The 23,212-nt window shown below is 41.4% G+C and overlaps 1 protein-coding gene across 7 annotated transcripts in view; it reads left to right on the top strand.

The window, feature by feature from the left end:
• The window catches only part of CTNND2 (catenin delta 2), a 1,263,346-nt gene that overhangs the window by 797,318 nt on the left and 442,816 nt on the right, over positions 1-23,212 (top strand). For 6 of the 7 annotated variants that reach the window (XM_059728600.1, XM_019483890.2, XM_019483893.2 and 3 more), the window contains one exon: positions 16,276-16,470. The exons of the other annotated variant lie outside the window; for it this stretch is intronic. In XM_059728600.1, the coding sequence (XP_059584583.1) occupies positions 16,276-16,470 (195 nt within the window). The remainder of the gene's footprint in view (positions 1-16,275; positions 16,471-23,212) is intronic. 7 annotated transcript variants of the gene reach the window in all.

Here is a 23,212-nt window from a genome sequence, read left to right as displayed (position 1 = left end):
TAGTAAAAAGAAAGTTAGAAAGTGATGGGAAGATGTATCTGTTCCGGCTGTGTACAATGTTTCCTTCAAAGTTTGTTTTGCTTAAAAATTACTAGTTATTTTCTTTTTTAGGTTAGAGAAGAGGGGAGAAATTAAGTGGCTACTTTGTAAAAAGGCTGTATTCCATGATATTTCTGTCTGATTAAAGGCAGGTTATGATTGTGTAGTTGTGGTTGTTTCTGATTTTTGTTTTTCCCCCAAAATAGGTCTGTGTAGGAGAAATGAAACACAAATTATCTCCCCAAACCTGTTTGTGGCATTTAATCTACTATCTGTAGCTGGTTATCACTGCCTCTGATCTCATTTTAGCTCCCAGTCACATTTCCTTTTGCTCCAACCATTTATTTCTGATAAAATGTTTTAAGCAAGTAAATGCTTTTAAACAGAACGAGGACAGTACCTGGAAATGAAAAGACTGGCAGGACCAGATACATATATTTACTATCACTGAGAAATCTTTTGGATTTCTACCACTATAGAATTAAAATGTATTTTCTAAAGTGGTTTGCAGTTCAGGAAAGTGATGAAAAAGGTTAAAAGTAAACACGGAAAACTGGAAAAAAATGTTTATTTTTCTTCCTTTTATAAAAGAAAAAAACAGAATAGCAAAATTTGAGACATTACTTGAAGTTTAAAACTAATTTGGATTACATAGGAACTATCCTCAGACTTTACATACTGTATAAACTGAGCCAGATCAATTTTGAAAGTTCACCTTTCTCCCTAGACCTTTTCCCCCCTATTTTTAACATATAACTACAGAGTATTGAAATCCTATGAGGCAGACTGCTTACGGAGTGTCACTTGATGAGCCAAAACCATACCATACTGAAAAGAAAGACAAAAAACTTAGTCCCCTCACAAGACTTCCAACTAGATTTTCAACCCAATGAGGTTCAGCTCCTTTTAGAAGACCCCAGCAAGAAAAATATCCAGCTGTTTTTTGAAAGAGTCCAGAGTAGGTGCTTGTACCACCTGTGGGGGGATTCTGTTCCAGACCCTGGACACACACACCGTAAAGAACTTTACAGTGCGTGTGTCCAAGGTCTGGAACAGACTCCCCCCAGAGGTGGTGCAAGCACCTACTCTGGACTCTTTCAAAAAATATCTGGTTATTTTCTTGCTGGGATCATGTGATCCCAGCTGACTTCCTGCCTATGGCAAGGGGGCTGGACTCGATGATCTCACAAGGTCCTTTCCAGCCCCTAATGTGTATAAATCTGTGAAGCTTCACAAGCTGAAACAACTCACAGGATCCAATGATATTCCATATGTAAAACTGAAATCAAGTTTGCTGGAAAACTGGATATACCACAGGAAATGTTTAATCTGGTTTTACATATAAATATGGATGAATCTAAGTGTGTCTATGTCTAATACATATATTTTGGGTTGCTACCTATATAAATCATTATCTGGTTGTTCCATGTACAACAGAGACTCGCACAAAAAATGCAGATATCTTCACTGGGGTTTAATGAGGACCCTCCCTATGAAAAACAAGAGTAAATACCCTTTCAATAGGGGGTGGAAGAGAGAATAGGTAAAAAGGAGGCAGGCAAAAGTCCTAAACCCAGGGGCTCACACATGTAAGGCCTCTTTGATATACTCTTGCCATAGCATGAGCCAAGAATGAGCAACGGAATGCAAAATGTAAAGGAATGCAGAAATTGGATACAGCAGAAATATAACTAAAACAAAACAAAACAAACCCCTCCTATAGTGTATGTAATCAGTGTGTTCAGTCATGGCATTTTGTATAAAAATGTAGAAAGACATAATTCTGAAGTGTCAAGAGAGAATGAAGAGAAATGTAATACATTGGAAAACTTACAAAAAGGCAATTCAAATTAATTAGCACTACATTTAATATTAAATTAATCAAATTTGTAGACATTGTTGGGAACTAACTTACATTGTACCTGCCTGTCTTTTTAAGGTTCTTTAAATACTGAGAAATATTTTTAAGGAAAAAAGTTACCCACTTAGTAAGATGACATTCCTGACCATATTGCTGTCCTGATTAATACACATCTTAGGTATGCTGGAGGCATGAAATGACACACCCAAGGTGTGTGTTAGCTGGTTCTGCCATATGGTCTGTCATGTCTTACTGGTTAATTTCACCAGCTGTCATGTCAATAATATTTACAGCTTGCATTCATTTTCAAAGCTTGGGTTCAACATTCTTGCTTCTTTTCTTGTTCTCTTGCTCTCCAGGGTGAATTTTGCTCAAATAATGGCAATGCTTTCCACTGTTGATCAAACAGTGACAACTTTACTTAATCTCAGTTAGGTGGAGTACAAAAACAGAATTTCTTGCCATATCATATACTGTTCCCTTTTCTTCTTTGTGGGGAGGGACAATGCATGTGTGTGAACCACAGTTTGGAGAAGGTTTCTTATTTGTATTCCTGGCAGATCTGTGACCATAGATATGTTTGTATTTTTTCCACTATTATGACCCTAGCTCTATATCTGGATCCATATCTGTTTTTTTTCATTGTGTATAAATTAATGTCCATGTTTAAAATAGTCAGCTAGTATGTATATATATATGTATGTATGTATGTCTGTATGTATGGACAGGACCATGGTGAAATTTTCCACAGAGTAGGTTACCTCCGACCGCTTTCCTCATCCTTGCACATTAATTTCCCTTTAAGGAGTGATTTACTATACCTGAAATAGCAGTTTTCTCAGCGTGATGCCTTGTAGCAATTGTCTATAAACCAAGTTTTCATTACATCAGCCTCAACAATAAGAGTTCTAATGTACACCACATGTTTGTCCCCCATTTTTTACTTCTTTTTCCTGCATGTTACAAGCTAAAGGTACATGTTGTCCACTGAAACAATTTGCTAGACTAACATAATGTATTGTATGATTCTTTTGTAAAGGCAGTAGCATTTCATGACATGCCTCTCAGAAAACTGAAAGGCGTGTTACAATGAATTTTCAGCTGCCATATGCTAATTAGGTCTAAAAGTCAGTGCACTGTGCCTTTCAGTCCACTGAAGGACTTGCTGCATACCAAAGCTTCAAAATGTTGCAATCTTCTTTTAGTTCTTACTTGTGGAATTTCCATTGCCTCATTGCACAGATGTGTATATAGCAGTGCTATTTTCATTTATAACCTGTATGAATTATCCTTTGGTTTAATACTAGATGAGTAGTTATGTATGCTATATAACTGGATGAAAATCTACAAGTAAAAGTTACTCCTTTGCTCATGAACCCAGTACTTCAGGCTGCATCGTGTCACATGGTGCCCCGATTCTAAGTTTAGCACTCGGAACTCTGAGTCAGCAAAAAGAGGATGAAAATTGCATGTAGCCAAACTGCAGCTGATAGATGTGTGTGTGGTGTGTACCCAAGAAAAATTACACTGCTTAAATGCATTACTGAGTAAAACCATTTCAAATAGCAATAAAGACAATGTGTCAGGCCAAACCATTACCGAGGAGCTGCACCATGCCTCAGTAATAGAGCTCCTGTACTGTAGACACAGGGGTCTTACTAACCTGGCTTAACAAACTATTGGGTAAATGGAGGTTTGGAATGGAGGGCTGCAGGTAGCATAGTTTTGTGTAGTAAGCAAATATATTTTCAAACCAAGTCGTTTTTTGTAAAAAAAAATAAAATAAAAGTTACATTCTGTCAAGAATTAACAATTTCTCAGGAAAATGCCACCTTCAACTAATTTTGCTTCAGCTTTAAGTAACACATGTGGGAACTAGCTGGCAACAATTCTTCCAATGTAGTTTATCATTTTTATTGTAAACTATTCCACTTCCTGAAGGGTTGTCATTAGCACCCCATCTTATTAATCTGGTCACAGCACTGGTGATTGGTCCCAGCTAATCTTCACTTTTATTTGTGTTCAGGGGATAGGGAAGAAGGGGGAATATATGCTACCTATACCAGATGTAAGAGGCCCCCTTCCCTAATTTCTTAGGAGAGGCTTCTTTTAATTGGTATTCAATTCTGTTTTTTCAACGAACTGGATCTCATATTGAATTTGGCACTTGACAGGTTGTGACAAATTGAATTTTATAATTAAACCTAAGTACTGACTACATGGACTACTGGGATGAAGGGGAAAACTCCATCCATGAGTGAAAAAGTATTGCCTGGCACTCAAAAAAACAACTGTCATAAAGTCAATATCAAGGTCTCAAAATTCAGTCCTGCCCCACTTGAAGGGAGAGGAGGCAGTGGCATGCCCAGAATTCATAATTTTTAAGACTCAGAAAAGACCATTAATTCATCTACTGTCACCTCCTGTATATCACCATAATATTTCACCCATTTACCTCTGTATTGAGTCCAATCACTTTGGTTGTTTAAAACATTTGTCCCAGGGAAGTCACTGAATCTTGATTTTGAGATCTCAAAAGATGGAAAATGTTTCAATTACCTTTGTAGTTCACTTTAATGGTTAATCACCCTCTCTGTTAAAATCATAATAATTGAGCCTCATTTCCAGTCTGAGTTTGTCTGGTTTCAGCTTTCAACAATTGGCTATTGTTAGGCCTTTCTTTGCTAGATTAGACAGTCCTTTAGCATCTTCATTACCTTTTCTCCCTGGATGAAAGTATTTATACATTGCAATCAAGTCACCTCTTGGGGTTCTTTTTGATAAGCTAAAGATTGAGCTCTTTAAGTATCTAATTGTAAAGTATTTTCTCCGGTCCTCAAATATATATTTTCTGGCTCTTTCTAACAACCCCTTCAATTTTTCAACCCCTTTTCCCGAGGTGGATGCTGGAACTGAATGCAGTACTTATTCTACTGCTAGTCTCACCAGTGACAAATATGGAGATGGGATCAGCTACCCACCTCTGATTTTAAATATGTAAATAGCATGTTAGCTTTTTCACCACAGCGTCACAATGAAAGCTCAGGATGGGTTGCTTTTCCAGTATGAATCTAAATCCTTTCAAAGTCACTGTTTTTGAGGACCCTGTCTTCTCTTCTGTACCAGTGTATTCTCTCTTCCTTAATCTATACATTTAGTATTTGGCCCTATTGAAATGCAGAATAGCATTCTAAGGTAAAGGGGGAAGGCTTATAGTATGCAGAGGCTAATAACATTATCCCAAAACTTTCCATCCCAACAATCAGGTACAAACAACCCTTGAAGGGCCTGAATGCCTGTAAGGCAGGGTCATGGTGCTTGTAGCAGCCAAGAGTTTTCTTTGCCCTGTTGGCTCAGAAACTCCCCCCACCCCAGGACGTTGATAATAATGGCTCTCCCTCCAGTTCCTAGTACTAAATGCTTGCTCCATGGCTAGTAGCTTTCCTAGAATTTTTTAACCAATAGTGGATGATGCTATCAATTTTTCTGTGTAACATAGTCCCAGCCAGAAGATGCAACCTTTTTGGCCAAGTTGATAGTCACAGATGCTAGGGTTGGAAGGGACCTCAATAGAACATCGAGTCCAAATCTAATTGGGGTTGGTGCTCTATTCCGTCAGCTTTTCTTTCTATCATGTTGACAAGGCCATTGATGGGAGACCAGGAACTCCTTTGGACTTCAGTATACCTGTAACAGCTCTGTCTCCAGTTTTCTGAGACCCAGAACAATGTGCTTTTGTTTCTTTCTTAACGGTTGGCTGAGATTGTGATTTGAAAAAAAGTGTTAAATGGGACTTATCTGAAGCTTAGTACATGTAAGACTTAGATGGTGGGGAAAAACTTAGGGGTGTAGTGAGGATCTCGAGCTGCAACTAGAACCAAGTGCTGCAACTCATGACTACATATGTCTTTGAGGGGGCCAATAAGCAGGTGGAACAAGGTGATATATTTGACGTTAGGGCTGTGCGAAATGGCACCATACCATTTTGACTTCCGTTTCAACGTTTCAATGGAACAGTGTTTCATTTCGAGTTTTGTTTCATTTTGTTTTGAAACCACTGTTCCATTTCATTTCATCAAAACTGTTTCACTGTTTTGATGCTGTTTCAACATTTCACCTATAGGCTATAATGGGGAAGCACAAAACTGCCTATAACTTTGACATTTCTTGCTTGATTCAGATGAAACTTACAGGGATGGTAGTCCCTTCTGAAGCCATGAAGCCTGCCAAGCTTCAAGGAGATAGGTGCAAGGGGTTCTGGGAAACCGCAACTCAAAATCTTGAAAACAAAACTCATGTCACTTGTACGTGTGAAGGCACAGGAGGGGTGAACACTGCAAGGGTGGTAGCCCCTGCTGAGGCCACAAAGCCTGCCAAGTTTCAAGGAGATAGGTGTAGGGGTTTCTGGGAAACTGCACCTCAGGCTGCTGACAGGCAGAACTCGTGACATGGGTGACTGTGCCTGACTGTTAAGGTACAGGGGGCTGAAAACTTCAGGGATGGTGGCCCCTGCTGAGGCCACAAAGCCTGCCACCTTTCAAGGAGATAGGTGCAGGAGGTTCTGGGAAATTGCACCTCAAGCTGCTGACAAGCAGAACTCATGACATGGGTGACACTGTCTGTGTGCCTCACTGACACTGGGGCATCGACAGGACATGGTAGTGTGTTCCAATGAGGCATCCTCCTCCCCTACAGCCTCGTCCTGGTCCACTGCTTTAAATGACAACTGGTATAAAATAACTTAGTGAGCTCTGTAGCACCAGCAGCATCTCAGGAAGCCAAACTGTCACAGAGCCCTTCTTTCCTCTCCTGCAGGAGCTTCTTCTTCAGCGTGCGTGTTAAGGTGCACCCTCACTATGTGACTCTGTGTGTGTGTGTGTGTGTGTGTGTGTTAAGGCACACCCTCACTGGCACTAGAGCATCTACACAAAATGGTAGTGTGCCCCAATGAGGCCTCTTCCTTCCCTATAGCCTCAGTGCAGTCCACCACCTTAAATGACAACAGGTAAAATAATAACTTAGTGAGCAGCAGCTCAGTAGCACTAGCAGCATCTTAGGCAGCCAAACTGTCACAGAGCCTTTTAAGCGCCAAACCTTGCTAACCTAACCTCATCACAAGAACTGAAGCCATTTTCCTACAGCTCAAAACACAAAACCTGCCAACAATCTCCAGTACCCCCACAAACTGAACCCAACTATCAACAACAACAATAGCCAACTATCTGTGGGGGCACATTTCTCACAAAAAAAACACTGTCTCCAGTCTCTCAGGCCTGATCCTGAGAGGGAATTTACAAACCACTTTTCACAGCTGGGCCTATGAACTTCACTTAATCAGCCTACTAGGTACAGAAACTCACGAACTCAGTATAGACAGTGGAATTCTCACATTCCCTGACCTGTCAGACATCTATTTCCCCAGGTACCTCTCCACTTTTACCTGTGCTGCTACATCCCCCTTCCCCCTCCCACCCTAGCCTGTCCCTCACCCCGTGACACCTCCATTTCCATTATCACTGACTGGCATTCTTGCCTGCATTGTATGCCAGCCTCTGGCTTCTTTACTATACCTTCCATCCAGGAACAGCACACACACAAACTGCAGGTGCTTGCTCAGCCTAACAAAGGTTTTTTTCAACCTGAAAGGTAGCATCCCAGGCAACTAAGCTGAGCTCACTCGGAGCCTCACAACTCCACTACAACCAGCAAGCCTCAGCCCTGTCAAAGACGTGACAGGTCTGAGTTTTCCCCAGCTGGAACTCTGTGCATGTCTGTGGTAGCTGGAGGTTATGGTGCCTCCTACCTGCCTTTCACCATGGGGATCTTTGGTCCTGGCATTTACGGGGCTGCCATGTCACCAACGTTCCCACCAGGCCTTCCCAACCCTGGCAGAGTGCAGTTTTAGTGGTCATGCCCAGGACCTGGAGCCTCCTTCTTCCCCATAGCCCCAGGTCATACCTCCAAGTTCATCCTTGCATGAAAGCTCAGCAGGGACATGTTCTCCCCCTGCTGGCTGGTGATGCAGTGAGTGCCCCCTCCAGCTCTGAGAGCATGGCATTAAATGGCTTTTAAAAAATGAAAGAAGGAAATAGGTGTGGATAGAGTAAGGAAGGTGGCATTCACTCCGTCTGCACCTGGAGCTTGGGGACGCCAGCAGTGGGAACACCAGGTGCTCCACCAAACCAAGTGTAATTACATCCCCAGAAATGCTGAACACCCTCCCTCTAGGAACACTGGTCGGTGGACAGGACAGGTACTCACGGGCAATAGTGGCCAGATCCTGCCACATCTGGCTGCGGCTTGCCCAGTAGGTCATGGGGTCGCACAGCAGTGACTCCATGTCCTCGGTGAGATTGGCAGCCACCAAGGCCTGAGCACTACGTGCCTGATGGGTCTGGTTCTTCTGGACCCCACCATGGAAGCCAAGCCCTTGGCCCACATTGGCAGCACCTGTGGTAGAGGAGGAGATGGGTTGGTGGATGGTGTGCTAGCATGGGACAGTGGATCCCCCTCTTCCACGTCCTCCTGCCTTCGCCATTCTGCCTCCCTGACTCTTCACCAGCACCTCTGTCTGCTGATATACTGCCCTTCACCCTCAGGTCACACACAGCAGCCAGCACATGGACTGTACTGAACCGCTAGGGATCAAGCCATTTCCTGATCCCCTCCTTCAGCTGCCTCACCAGTGCCTGGACATCTGGTGACAGCAGCTTGCCCCAGCCAGGAACATTGATCCCCTGGAAGCTCTCCATTTGGCTCTGAAGTTCCCTCACTATGGGGATCACCTGGCTAAGGAGGGCATTGGCAGCGCTGAGGGTCTCAGTGGCCTCGAGGAAGGGCTTGAGGACCACCAAGATCTGGGAGTTGGTATCCCACTCAGCTCTGTTCAGCGGGCCACTGATCCCAATCTCCCCGAGCAAGGCCATCTCATGGATTGCCTTTTGTTGCTCCATCAGCCTTGTGAGCATCAGGTATGTGGAGTTTCACCAAGTCTCCACATCCTGCATTATTTTGTGCTGCGGAATATTCAGCTCTGTTTCTTTGTCCTGCAGCATCGTGCCCCGCTTAATGCTCCAGTCGAAGTAGCCTGCCATCAATTGCAGCCCTGTCCCTCTCCAAGGCATCCCTGACAATGAGCTGCAACTTGTGTGCCACGCAGCAGATACCAACAAAGTTGGCATCACAGGCCTCCTTGACCATATTGGCCCCATTGTCAGTGACCATGAACTCACTGGTGAGCTCTCCCTGCCCAGCGAACCACCCCTGCACCAAGTGGTTCATGGCCCCCATGATCTCTGTTGATGTGTGGGACTCATCCACCACCTTAGCTTGAAGGAGAGCACACCGATGGCCTGACTGGTTGCACCAGTGCCATGTGAGGGAGAAGTAGGCGTGATCTCTACCCCGGCTGCTCCAGATGTTCGAGGTGAAATGTAAGGCCACCTGAGGGCCTGCCTTGTGCAGCTCCTCCCTCATATACTCCCTGCATGCCTCATACAAAGAGGGCACCACCGTTCTGCTGAAGGTGGTACATGAGGGCACTTGGTAGGATGAGCGCCATAAGCAGCCTGAACCCTGGCTGCTCAACTAAGGAGAAGGACTGGCCATCAACAGCAAGCATCTCCCCAGTGCTCCGGGTGATCTTGCTTGCCCTTGCAATGTGCCCCGCTTCTGTCCACCTTATCCCCACTGATCCAGGGTGGCTTGTCTCTGCTTTTTGGGGATGAGCAAGAGGAGGACTTCCCTTTGGGCACACTTCTGCTGGAGCCAGCCTGGGGAGGAGCAAGAGCAAGGGGGTAGTGCCTCTGGAGATTCATTAGCATTCCTGTGGTGCTCATATGTTTTGTTCCCTTTCCCTGGCTGATTTTGGCTTGACAGTGCAGGCAGGTAGTGTATGTGGGATCATCTGCCAGCTCAAAATGATCCCAGACCACACTATCCACTCACTTCTGGCGAGCAGGTATATGTGTAGATGATGCTGCACTTTTCCCCTCCTCAGCAGGCAGAGGCACAACAACAGGAGGAGCAGACTCAGCAGAACTGCTTGCCTCCACCTCTACCTCAACTTCCTCTGAAGTGCCTTCTGGGGAAGGAGACCTAACTCTAGGGGAAACTTGAGGAGTGTGGAGCACAAACTCAGATGATTCCCCCTCCTTCCCCAGAATTTCCCTTGCTAGGGCACTGAGATCTAGCTCCAGCTCTTCCTCTGGCACTGGAAGGCTCAGCATGGGAAGTGAAATGGGGGTAGAAGAGGCTGTCATGCTGGTGCTGGTGCTGCTGCTTGTTGTTGTCATGGTGGTGGAGGGGGGAGGGGAGTTATGGCTTGTGCAGGCAGAGGGGATGCAGTCTCAGGCACAGGCAATGGCACTGGCACTGCTCCCCTCTCCTTCCTGCTTGTGGAAGCCTCATCCCTTCTAGCTGGAAGAAAAAGGCTGCATCTCAGGTTGGTTGATTTGGGGTTTTTTGGGTGTGTTTCATGTCTTGCTTTTCTACAAATATATGAATGAGTCCGTGTCCCTATTTAAATTCAATGATTCATAGATTCATAGATGCTAGGCTTGGAAGGGACCTCAATAGATCATCGAGTCCGACCCCCTGCATAAGCAGGAAAGAGTGCTGGGTTCAGATGACCCCAGCTAGATGCTTATCTAACCTCCTCTTGAAGACCCCCAGAGTAGGGGAGAGCACCACCTCCCTTGGGAGCCCATTCCAGACCTTGGCCACTCTAACTGTGAAGAAGTTCTTCCTAATGTCTAGTCTAAATTTGCTCTCTGCTAGCTTGTGGCCATTATTTCTTGTAACCCCCGGGAGCACCTTGGTGAATAAAACCTCACCAATTCCCTTCTGTGCTCCCGTGATGAACTTATAGGCAACCACAAGGTCACCTCTCAACCTTCTCTTGCGGAGGCTGAAAAGGTCCAGGTGCCCCAGTCTCTCTTCATAGGGCTTGGCCTGCAAGCCTTTAACCATACGAGTGGCCCTTGTCTGGACCCTCTCCAGGTTATCCACATCCCTCTTGAAGTGTGGCGCCCAAAACTGCACACAGTATTCCAACTGCGGTCTGACCAGCACCTGATAGAGGGGAAGTATCACCTCCTTGGCTCTGTTCATCATGCATCTGCTGATGCACGATAAAGTGCCATTAGCTTTTCTGCCCATATGTCCAACCTGTCCAGGTCTGCTTGTAGTTGTTCCCTGCCCTCCAGCGTGTCCACTTCTCCCCACAGTTTTGTGTCATGATGTGAGTGTGTGTGGCACAAAGTAGAAATGTATAAAAAGAAATATGAATGAATGAAGAGTATATCTTTCCTCTGTTGTGAATTCAGTAATGTGAATGAGTGTGGCACAAAGTAGAAATGTATAAAAAGAAATATGAATGAATGAAAAATATTTCTTTCCTCCTATATAAATTCAATGTGTGTGTGGTGCAAAGTATAAATGTATATAAAAAATATAAAAATATATCTTTCCTCCTATATAAATGCTATAATGTATGTAAGCTGCAAAGTATAAATGTATAGAAATAAAATATAAATGTATTTGCCTTCCTATATGAATTAAATTATAGTAATCCTATCCAATGTAATTATAAAATTGAACAGAATAAATGAATGAATATAATAATAAAATAAAAGTGTGTGGAAAAAAGAAAAATCCAAAAAGGTATTCTGAAATCCCTCTTGCTAGGCTAGGCTAGGGTAGCAAGTAGGAAATCCTTCAAAAGATCAGTGCTAGGAGCATTCGTTGTCTGACGCTGCTGAGCTGCTGGAACATGCATGTCAGTAACTGACACCAAGGCAGAAAGCAGGGCAGTTTAAACAATGCTCCTTTTATGCTGTTTTCCCATCCCTCCCCCAGAGGTCTGGGATTAGAAGGGACCTCAGGGAAGGGTGACAGTCACTGGCCAGCTACACAGTCAATATCAGAGCATTACTTCCCCCTTCGTCCCACCTCTTCCCCCTCCCTCTCCTTACTTTCTGTTTCCCTGCAGGCAAGTCCAGCTTCAGCTTGGAAACTCGAAACATTTGGAAACTTTTGAAATGTTTTGACTGCCCTCGTTTCATTTTGAGGCTGTTTTGAAACCCTCTGTTTCATTTCTATTTTGCTGTTTCGAGCTTGAAATGAGTCGAAACAGCGTCAAAATGAAACAGCCAGAGAAGGTTCACATAGCCCTAGTTGGCATAGTATATGTGGACTTCCAAAAAGCCTTTGAGAAGGTTTCCCATCAGAGGCTCTGAGGGAACGTAGGTTGTCATGGGATTACAGGGAAGGTCCACTAGTGAATTAGAAATTTGCTTAAAGATAGAAAACAGAGTGAGTATAAATGTAAAGGATGGCAAGAAGTAAACAGTGAAGTCCCCCCAGGGATCTGTGTTGGGACCAGTGCTTTTTAACATATTCATAAATGATCTGGAGAAAGGGGTGAGTAGCAAGGTAGCAAAATTTGCAAATGATACAGGTAGAGACCAAGGCAGACTGCAAGGAACTACAGAAGGGTCTGGCGTGAATGGGCAACTAAATGGCAGATGAAATTCAATATAGATAAGTATAACATGATGCACATGGGCAAAAATAACCCAAACTATACCTAAACTATGATGGGCTCTGCACTAGCTGTTATAACACAGCAGGGATATCTGGGAGTAATTGTGGATAGTTTGCTTAAAACATCTGTAGCCATCAAAAAGACAAACACAATGTTAAGGATTATTAAGAATGGAATTGTAAACAAAATGGAAAGCATCATTATTCTCTGTTATAAATCTATGGTGTGTCTACCACTTGAATACTGTTCCCAGTTTTGGTCTCCTCACCTCAGAAATGATGTAGAAGAACTAGAGAAGGTATTAGGTTGAAAACTAACAAAAGGAAGTTCTTTTTCACACACCATTTAATTAAAGTGTGGAACCCATTTCCACAAGATGTTGTGGAAGGTGACAGTTTAATCAGATTCAAAAAGGGATTGGACAAATTCTTGAAAGAAAGGTGCATTAATAGGTATTGAACATGGGAAGTAGGTAATCAGTAGGTATTGAACATGGAAGAGCCTCTGAATCAGACCTTCCTAGACCTTAATCACTGGAGGCTGCAAATGGGAGAAGAACAGTAGAAAAACTGGTCATACTGTTCTATCTCCCTTTCAGTACATCCACTCCATACTACTGTGTGATACAGGATCCTGAATACAATGGACCTATGGTCTGACTCGGTAAATGACAGTCGTTATGTTTTTATCTTCTTCTGTTCTAGAACAGAGAAGATATTAATGGGGGGAGGAGGGAACCTTGAAAATAGCTCAGTAATTTAAAATATTTACAGAGAAGCAAGTATGGAATCTGAATATCTTTCTCTTTGTAATACAACCCTTTTATTGAAAAGTTGAAATGCTGGAACAATGATTCTATTTCATCTCGCAATGGTGTTAATTTTTTTTGGCAAAAAACATGCATTTGTGTTGCTGCTTTTCAATATTTCCTATTTAAATATTGCCCTCATTATATGGAGTAAGTATTGTAAAATCGTGCATCATGTAGGAAAGAATTGTTTTTCACATTGCTGCTGCTCATGCAAAAAAAGAGACATTGGTTGACAATACACATTTTTTAATGAAACAGATTTATGTTGTGATTCGTATGAACTTGGCAAATATTTTGCTCCAGACCAGTTTACACTACCAAAATTATGCACTGGTAATTATCAGATTATGCAAAATTTTGTGTACAGCATATAGCATTATTTTGTGCTTTTATTTAAGCAGCTCATCAAAAGGAAAGCTGCAAATCTGTCAAGATAATAAAATGAAGCTGTTTATATTTATTGCCATTTTGACAATTCATGAAAGGATATAAAAGTAACTGAAGGGAAAGTATGATATCTTGAAGGCTTAAGGTCTAATCACCGATGTATCTAGTTGTTGTTTTTTTTCCAAAATGTTTGTTTGATCATTTACCGAGAGGCTCACTATTTCTTATTTAGATCCCAGCCCTTTAAGGACATATGTAAGGGCTTAACTTTAAGAACGCTGGCAGTCTAAGTATCTTCAAAGTATTTCTAACTCTGCCACTTACCTGTTGTGTGTCTTTGGACAAGTCACATCAGCTCTCTGGGGAATCTTTTTTTCTACTTCCTGTCCTTTTTATGTGCTGCATTTTTAGATTGTAAGCCTTTCGGGTAAGGACTGTCTCTCTTACAGTACCTAAAACAATATTTGTTGTCTACTGCTGTTGGGGCTTTTTTTGAGCAGAGACATAGTAGGGCACCTCCATGCCCTGGGGCCTAGCCACTGCATGAGGCAGTGCCAGCTGCAATGTTACTAGTGCTGGCAGTGTGGCCAGCTGCCAAATGCAGCACCAGCTAGTTTTTGCACTTTCCAAAGAGCCCCCCTGCCACTCCCCCCCAGTTATGCTACTATGGTCCAGCCTTGGTTGCGACTGTAGACCCTACTATAATGAAAAGGATAATAACCATTAAAAAAAAAAAGAATATTTGTATACTTTTAAAAATAATAAAGCATGTAACTTTTACTAGAATCAGAACATTAGATCATTTAATTCAAGTGAAATTGAATAGAATCTTTGGTCACAAAGTCAGGAAGAACCATTGTAAAAAGATAGTAGAAATTCCCATTTGTTTCACTGAAAGCAGGATTGAAGGCAAAATCCATCATTCTTAAGAGCAGTGTTCCTTTGGGTCATTTGTAAATGAACCAAAGAAATGTGGCAGTTGCTATATAAAAGTTACGGTCTATTTTTCTACTAGAGCTTTTAATGCACGTGTCATAGAAACTTAGAGGGACAAATTCTGTCTGACAGCTTCTAATGTTTTTGTTCTCAGTTTTTTACATGAGGTGTCCACCTCTTCCCCACTCCATCCCAATGAGACAGACTGGAAATAGAAAGGAAAAATGGTCATACAAAATCATGGAAATGAATTAAAGTTGGTCTAGTTTCAGGTCCCAACCCAGGAGGGGACTGAATCTCTCTGGGAGGGAGTATTCTGCCCCTCAGAGGTGTTCAGTTCAACAAAAATAATGAGTTAAAAACTCTTTAAGAGTGTTGTTTAAAATTAATTTCCAGTTTCTGTAGTAGTCACAATCACTTCTCAAGATCTAGAATAGCTATGAATAAAGTCATCTTTGAAATTCTTGGCAGTGTGTCCATTACATCAGAAAGTAGTGCGAATTGGTTGCAGTACCTGTGCTAATAACAAATCATCCTCTGAAGGTGTTTTGAAAGGGGCAGTTTGTATTAAAAGCTTGCAGTTGTTTCAGGTCATTTGTATTGCATTATGTGAAAAAAAATGTGGACAGCTAAGCAAGATATAAACAGACTTAGTGAGTTATTTATAAAAAGAAAAGCTGGAGTTCTTTCCCACCTTTGCTATGTTGTTCTGTACTGCATTGAAATGTTCAATGACTTCAGAGAATATACTTCTTTCCTTTTTCACCAGTCTATTGTGTTTTTCTGGGTTTTGCATCACAGTACTATTTACTAACCTGATAATACACTGTTTTCAAATTTGAGATGTTTGGAAATTTGAAACTAGTTTGAAGAGTAGGAAAAGTTAACCAAAATAGTAATATGACAAAATGATACAGATGATGGGGCTTATAGCCAAAGCTGGAAATATGCAAGTTTGTCTGTTCTGCATCTGAGATTAAGGTGAACTAGGGATAAAATCTTCTTTATTATACAAAATAAGATTCCTTTCATATCTAAAAAAAATCCTTGCTGTATCTTTAAAATATTTTTCCTGAAGATAAGTTTAATTTATTTATCCCCAGAGATTTTTGGTTGTAGAAAGCCCTAGCAGCCTGGTTTCTACACTGGTTTCTACACTAAAGGAGATACTGGTGAGGCATAACTGCACTGTCATACTTCAAGTAAAGCAGCAAGAAGGTCTATGTTGATGATGAAAATGCATTTGTTCTTCAGATCTCTCTTGTTTCAGTTGTAGATGTAAGATGAGGGCACAATACATGAGGTTAGGCCTTACTTCCCTCCCTCTCTTCTGATTGTGCCATTAAGCCTTTTCATAGGATTCCGCAGGATAAGGCACCAACATTTGTTAGTCTCCATGTGAGAAAAATGAAGTTTTTATTGGCCTTGCACAATATTTATTTATCTCTGAAATATCTTCCTTCTTGAGAAGAAATCAGGTTTTGGAGCAAATGCAGACAGCTGGGTGATGCCGATAAGATGATTAACTCCTCTCTGCTGCCATTGCATGCTGCTTTTCTTTACATTTAAAAAAAATTCGTTGTTTTATTTCTGTTTTAAAAACTGTGTTTTAAATAAGCTTTTTATGAAATCATTTCCTGCTTTCTGTGGGGTGTTTGTCTTTTCTTAAATTTCCCATATAAATCTTATTTGCAGCTGGGTCTCGGGCATCTTACAGCAGCCAGCACAGCCACCTTGGCTCCGAGTTAAGGGCGCTGCAGTCTCCAGAGCACCATATAGATCCTATTTACGAAGACAGAGTGTATCAGAAGCCCCCTATGAGGAGTCTCAGCCAGAGTCAGGGGGACCCTCTGCAACCAGCACATACAGGCACATATCGCACTAGCACAGGTAGGTGGAAATGATATGCAGAATTATCTTTTAGAAAGTCTGTTTTGGTTTTTTTTTCTTTCAGTGTTAATTCTCCAAATAGTGTTGTTATCTTAGGAAAGTTATATGGTGTTTCTAAGTTTAAAAAATGCTCAATTCAAATTTTAGCTTTTATCAATATAACTTAAAAGGTACCAAAAATGTGCTGCCTTGGGTAGGAAAATCCTAGCAATGGGTCAATACATACAGAAGTTTTAATTTTTCCCCCCGGTTGGGGAGGGAAGGAGATAATGTCTTCCTTAATCTTTTAAACATATTTTAAAGATCTGATTGTTCTCTGAAAACTACCATGTTTCAACTGCTCAGCCTTTGTCTGTGTGTCACAGAAGGGACTGCAGTGCATCTTCTTCATGGAACTAATGGGACAGTTATATTTTTGGAAGTGAAGCAAACCAAGAGGAAATGTGTTCTCTGTCTTTCTAGCACATATATAGATACACATATAACATGAATATACTCTCACTCTCTAGATGTACAGATACGAAATTAAGCTTCAATATAACAGACAGAGCTGTCAGGATCAGTGATTTATCCGGAATATAATAATGAATGATCATCCATGAAATCCATTAGTATACAAGCCCTATTTTCAGTGTATCCTCTCAAGTATATAAAATTCAGCTATATTTTGGAACCTAGAAGTACATAAGAAATTACCAGTGGTATTTAGTGCACTAAGAAACCAGAATATGCTATAGCCAAAATACCTTAAAACATATGTAGAGTATGCTTGCATAAGGAACTGTAATACTGACCACATTTCTGTGGCTTTTTTTTTCTGCATTGATCAGACAGAAAAGATTTTGTCTTTTCCCAAATCAGACAGAAATATTGAAGCAGAATTAAAAATATCTGTAAATAATGACTTTTTAGAATAAGGCAGCATAACTTCTTTAGGATTTTTTTTAAGGATCACTGTCATGTTCCTTGCACAGCCCAAGCTTCTGTTGCAGCTGTGGGTGTCTAGACTATGCTAAGAGGGTAAGATGAAATCCATGGAAGTGATTCAGAGAAATGCAACAAACTTTTTTTGCTTAATTTAATTTTTTGTAATTGTCACATAGGCCTGAAGAGTAGTAGTTAGTTAATAGAGTTACTCTTTAATAAAAGCAGCCAGCATTACGGTCCAGTGGGGGCATCTACACTAGCACTTTACTGCCTAATTAGCTCTGCAGTAAAGCATCACTGTCTACAAGTGTGACACTCCTAGGCCTGAGTAAACTACTTAACTATGCCTCAGGATAGTACTACCCAACACAAGAACTATCCTATGGCAGAGTTATTTACTCTACTGCAATGCATGTATAAACGGAATGACGGTGACCAAGGCTGGCTGGGGCACAAGTGCTTCAACGCAGGGGCTGCCTGCCAACTAGCCCTACACTGTAGCACCTTTGCACCCCAGCCAGCCCCTCTGTAGCATGTTGAGCTGGGGTGGAGCAGCTCCGGCCTGGCAAGCTGACCCCTCAGACTCACTGCTGGCTGGGGCTGTGCCTCAACAGCTCACCAAGCTGAAGTCCTGGTCTCACCTGTCAATACTGTGCCTGGGAGCAATAAACTCTGGCGTGGTCTGTGCTACAGTTTATTCAGGCACACTCATTTCATGTGTGGATGCACCCATTATGTTTTGTGGGGTCATGTTTATATTCAGACATAATATCTATGGTAAAAGAATCCTTAGGTTCCAGTGTATAGCACAGGGTCTCTGCACCAACTGCTGAGCAGCTGGGCAGCAATCAATGAATGAGACAGCTGTTTAATACTGTTGTTTATGCTCTTCAGGGCACACAGCCTTATGTTTTCAACACCACATTCTTTTCAAACCTTGCCCTGAAGAGGAATTTCTTTTATAATGTTCATACTTTTTCTCTGGCACTTATCACTGTAGTATCTGAAAGCTTTGCAACTGTTAGTAGATTTATCTTCACAATTACTTCTGTGGGCAGGGTCTTCTGACTCTGAATGAAGCTGTGATAATGTGGCACAGAGCTCAATTGCTTGGTCTTTTTTCCGAAGTGTTGACCCATTGCAGTCCATGAGACTAGTTAATGCTCAGTCCCTCGAATATCTGACCCAGGTTCCCATCTGTCTAACATGGAGACAAGATGACTAGAACTGAGACTTAAAATTTAGCATGGCTTCAGGCCTACTTGAAAATCTCACCCACTATGAATGAGCCGGGGAACTGGTTGTATAACAAATGTGGTAGGGGCTACAAGGAGAGGAGGGAGGGGTTTGTAGTCATGGCACTATATTGGATCTTATGAAGTCTGGTTACTCTTCCTACATTTTCCCCATGGACTTATATCCCCCATTCAACAGAAGTATGTATAGTTATATAATTAAAAATATTTGTTTCCATGTGGGCTGAATAAGGGAGAAGATGGCAGCCTTAAATTGATCAATCAGGTCAGTTCCTAACTTCTGATGGCTTAACTTGAGGAATAGCCAGACATAACATTTATCATATGTTAAGGAGCTTAAAAGCAGAATAAAAAGTGGGTAGACAGGTGATGCACAGTGCTATATGCTTGGGGTAGGTCTGTACTGCATCTTCACTGCTGCTGGGGGTATGTACTCCAAAGCATGCCCTTCCTACTTGTCCCCACTCACACAAACCTGGAAATTCAGAGGTAGAGCTACACATAGGGAGTCTCTCCATAATTGTTCTCAAGCCCCTTGTTTCTGGTATGCTTGCGAGTAGCTGGAGGGGGACCCACCCCTGCAGCAACTTCACCACATTTCCAGGTTTGGTGTGCACAAGAGGCATACTCTGAGGATATGCAGTGGCTTGGACCAGACCCTCAGCATTCTCTTAATATAGGGTTGAGTGTGAGACTTTTTTAGGGAGAAAGGGAGCAAGGGTTGCTTGGCTTTTTTAAATGGAATTTTAAAAATGTTTAGAAAAGAAATACCAACTTGTGTGACTACATGGTAGACCAGGGGTTGGCAATCTTTTAACAATGTCTGGCCATCAATTCTTCCCTGTCACCAGGTGTTTTTCCCTTCAGATCGCCTTGTCAGCTTTACACCTCTACCTACTCTTCATAGACAACTATTTATTCATTTTTTAGAACTAAATGCATAACCAAATTAAAGCAGTCACAGGACTGTTGAGATAATAGTCTGCTGTTTCACTATATTAATGCATCAAAACTATTTTTCTTTTTAATGGAACTTTAAAATAAGAAAGCCACCTCTGAAATTTTTTTAAAAACAAAAACTTTTGTAAATGACCCTTCAGAATGGAAATGTTTCACCAGCCTTAAAATAGCTATTCTACATGCTGGGACTTTTAGGGAGATTATTACATTTGGGATCATGATTACAGATCCATACTTGCGTTGATTTTTTTCGGTGGTGGGCTGAAATTCATGATACTGTATTGATGTCACCTGGAGTTATGACTAACTTGCTTATACAAACAGGTGTAGCATGTGGCCAGAATGTTCCTTATGTTACCAGTGGATGAAATTATTACAGAATGAAATGTATGACACTTATAATCTGCACTGAGTCATATGTTCAATGGGGTCAGAAAGTGTGCAGAGAACAATCAGAGTTCACTGCAAAATCTTCCCCTTTAGCACATTTTTCTTAGGGGCTGATAGATTCTTCATTGTGCATGATCTTCAAGTCAGGACTGGATATGTATCTGCACAATATGCTACAGTTCAAACAGATGTTACTAGTTTATCACAGAGACTTTAGGACAAGGCATTTTCTGTCTTGTTTTGTAGATCAGCTCAGATAATCATAATGGTTCCTTCTACCTTAACATCTAAGGCCGTGTGTAGATGAAACAAGCGGCATGTGTGCATGACACTTTAAAGTAGGTTAAATGCTTTTGCATTACTTTAATGGTGTTGGTGTTTGCACACATCAGTGGCGTATTATGCAGTAATTCCAGCCACTGTAGCAAATTTGGCAGTATAATGCGCCTTAAATGACTTGGGGCACAGCAAACTAAAACTCCTCCTCCCTACAGCCGCGGAGCAAAGCACCGGGCTCTGTGTAGCTCAGGGGCTCTGCAGGAAGCCCGTGCAGGCAGCCTGGCAGCAGCCTGGGAAGGCAGGCTCCACCCAAGAAAAGTGGCGAGCCTGGTCTTTTTTTTTTTTTTTCCCCTTGGAGCCTGCCTGCTGGAGCTGTGCTTCCCTCTGTTGCTGCAGTGCCCCCCGGGACCACCTGAACTGGGTGACTGCAGGTGGGTGCCACCTTGGGGGGGGGGGGCCCACCGCTGCTGCAGAGGGAAGCACCAGCCCCCCACCCCTCCCCCACAGTCCACGGACCGTTTTGCAGCTCACCTTCCCCTCCCTGCTACTGTGTGTGTGCATGACACAGGGGTTTAAAGAGACCTAAATTGAAGTGGTGTCTTTATAAACACCCAATGCTTCAATTTAGGGCCCCTGTTTGATCTACACATGCCCTAACATTCTATAAGCATCCTTGTTAGCATGATGGCAGGATAATAAATATGCCATTTTACTACTGAAAAATAATTAATGAAACTGGGCCTAATGGCAATGTAATTACAAAATAACCACACTAAGTTAACCAAATAAAGTTGTTCTCCAAATACTATAATTTGCTAGCATAAAGTGTCTCATGTTCTGCCTATACCTGTTTTCCTTGTGCTCTTCATCCATTGGCCATACGAGATGCTGTTGGCAGTTACAAACACATCTCAAAGTAGTATCTCTTCATGTGACAATGGAATTTCCAAACATATAGCCAATGTCTATATGGCAGGGTGAATATGGTTTTATCCCAAATAGGAAAAGGCCCAAAAAGAAAAATGTGTATGTTCTGTTTTGGGTGTCTTGATTAATTTGAAGATAGAATCACAGGTTGGCAGCCCATTGGTGCCTACCTCATCTAGCCCTGTGGGACAAGTGGCAGCAGTGTTACTTGCCATGATTCTGGGAGCTGTGGCAATTAAAACTGGCATGGCTCTTAGGGCTGTAGCCACAAATACAGCTGGTCACCACTGATCTAGACTAGAGGCTTTAGCTAATTGAATGATCCTTATCTTGTGTTAAGCAGATTCTCCATAAACATTTGTGTTTATCCTATGGCTCATTTTAGCCACAACTCTAGCCTAACATTTACAAAAATGTTAGTTTGTTGATTTAATTGGCAACGACATAATCTGAATTAAAAACAGAGGTGAAATCTATCTAGTCTTGATCTGCAGATTCTACACACTTTTTTCCTTTACAGTCAGTTTTCAAAACCATGCCTCTTCTGGTTTGTTATACATTAGATTTCTATGAAGTATTGTGCTATATACCATACTATATCTCAGCTTGTGCTTTCTGTTTTTGCATATATTCTTCCACGCACTCTTGCCCCTTTCTTTCTTTTTCTTATGAAAAATAAGCAAACAATTGATGTATTCATGTGATTTTGATAAAAAGACTAAAAATGTTAGTAAATCTGTGTTAGGAAAAGAGTAAAGTGTTAGGAAAAGATCTTTTTAGAAATAATCACAAGTCAAATATGCAGGTTTCTAAGGTTATGAAGTCTGATTTTTCTGTTTACAAAATTGCATACTTTATGCTGAAAGTTTGAGATAAGTGATCTAACCTGCAAATATTTAATGTTTTTTCCTCTCTTTTGGGCCACTATTACAGCATTCAGAAAATGCTAAGTTCACACAAATTTGTGATTTGTTCTTGTGTCAAACAAGTATTAAGCCCTTTAAATAAAACCCTTTGTTATAATTCTGTTGTACCACACACAAGTAACAGCTTCTAGTTTTACTTATTCATTTACAGATAAAACCATAATGAATTTGAAATATTTTTTCATAGAATAGGGTATTTTATTTCAGCGGTAAAACTGAATCCAAAATTGTAAAAAAAAATAAAAAATGTAAAGTTCCAGATATTTTGTTTTAAAAGATATGTGTTTTATATCAATTGAAGTGTCTTTTATAGCATTGTTTATATTCTAAATTTATCATCACTCAGTCAGATTACTCTCTATTGTGTCATTTTTAGTGTGAAGACCAACAGCTTCAAACCACTCGGGTTTGTTTGCATTAAAATTTACCAATAATAATACAATAAGATTAATGCAAAATTCTTTTCCTTCAGTGTGACTGTAAAAATGGCATTGTGGGATTCCAAGTTTTCTTGTGTCTCCATTTCCAAGTTTTCTTGTGTCTGCATCAAATACGCTCAGTTTACACGTAAAAAGACATTTTTCTTCCTTCTGAAAGGCCTGCAAATGCTACCTGGGCTCTGAGAGTCTACCTCAATATTCTTTCATTCTTGCACATTATCACCACAAGTAAAGACTTTGCAGGCATAATTATATATTCAGGTACAGCAGTGCAGCCCTGTTGGTTTCCAGAGGTCAGACAAGTGTAGCCGCTTCAACATGACAGTGAAAATTAGGTAACAATCTTGTTGGAGTTGCATATGTTACAATGGAACTCATGTGTGGCTGTGTGGACTCTGCAGAGATAAGCACAAAGGGGTCTGGGCTGGAATTTTTTTCCCCAGTACAATTATTAGATAAAACCAAGAATATATATAAGAAACAGCTCTTTTGAGGATTGTGCATTGCTGAGGCGCTTTGCAGTTACAGCTATAATAAACTTTACCTGACTAAGAAATTAAAACAGAACTTCAATTCCAAATATATATGTATCTATATGGTATTCCACAAATAAAATAAGGAGGGGGAAAGCAGTCTT

This window comes from Alligator mississippiensis, chromosome 5, assembly GCF_030867095.1.
Source record: "Alligator mississippiensis isolate rAllMis1 chromosome 5, rAllMis1, whole genome shotgun sequence".
In the NCBI taxonomy this organism is placed as follows: domain Eukaryota; kingdom Metazoa; phylum Chordata; order Crocodylia; family Alligatoridae; genus Alligator; species Alligator mississippiensis.
This window is presented reverse-complemented; position numbering and strand designations above follow the sequence as displayed.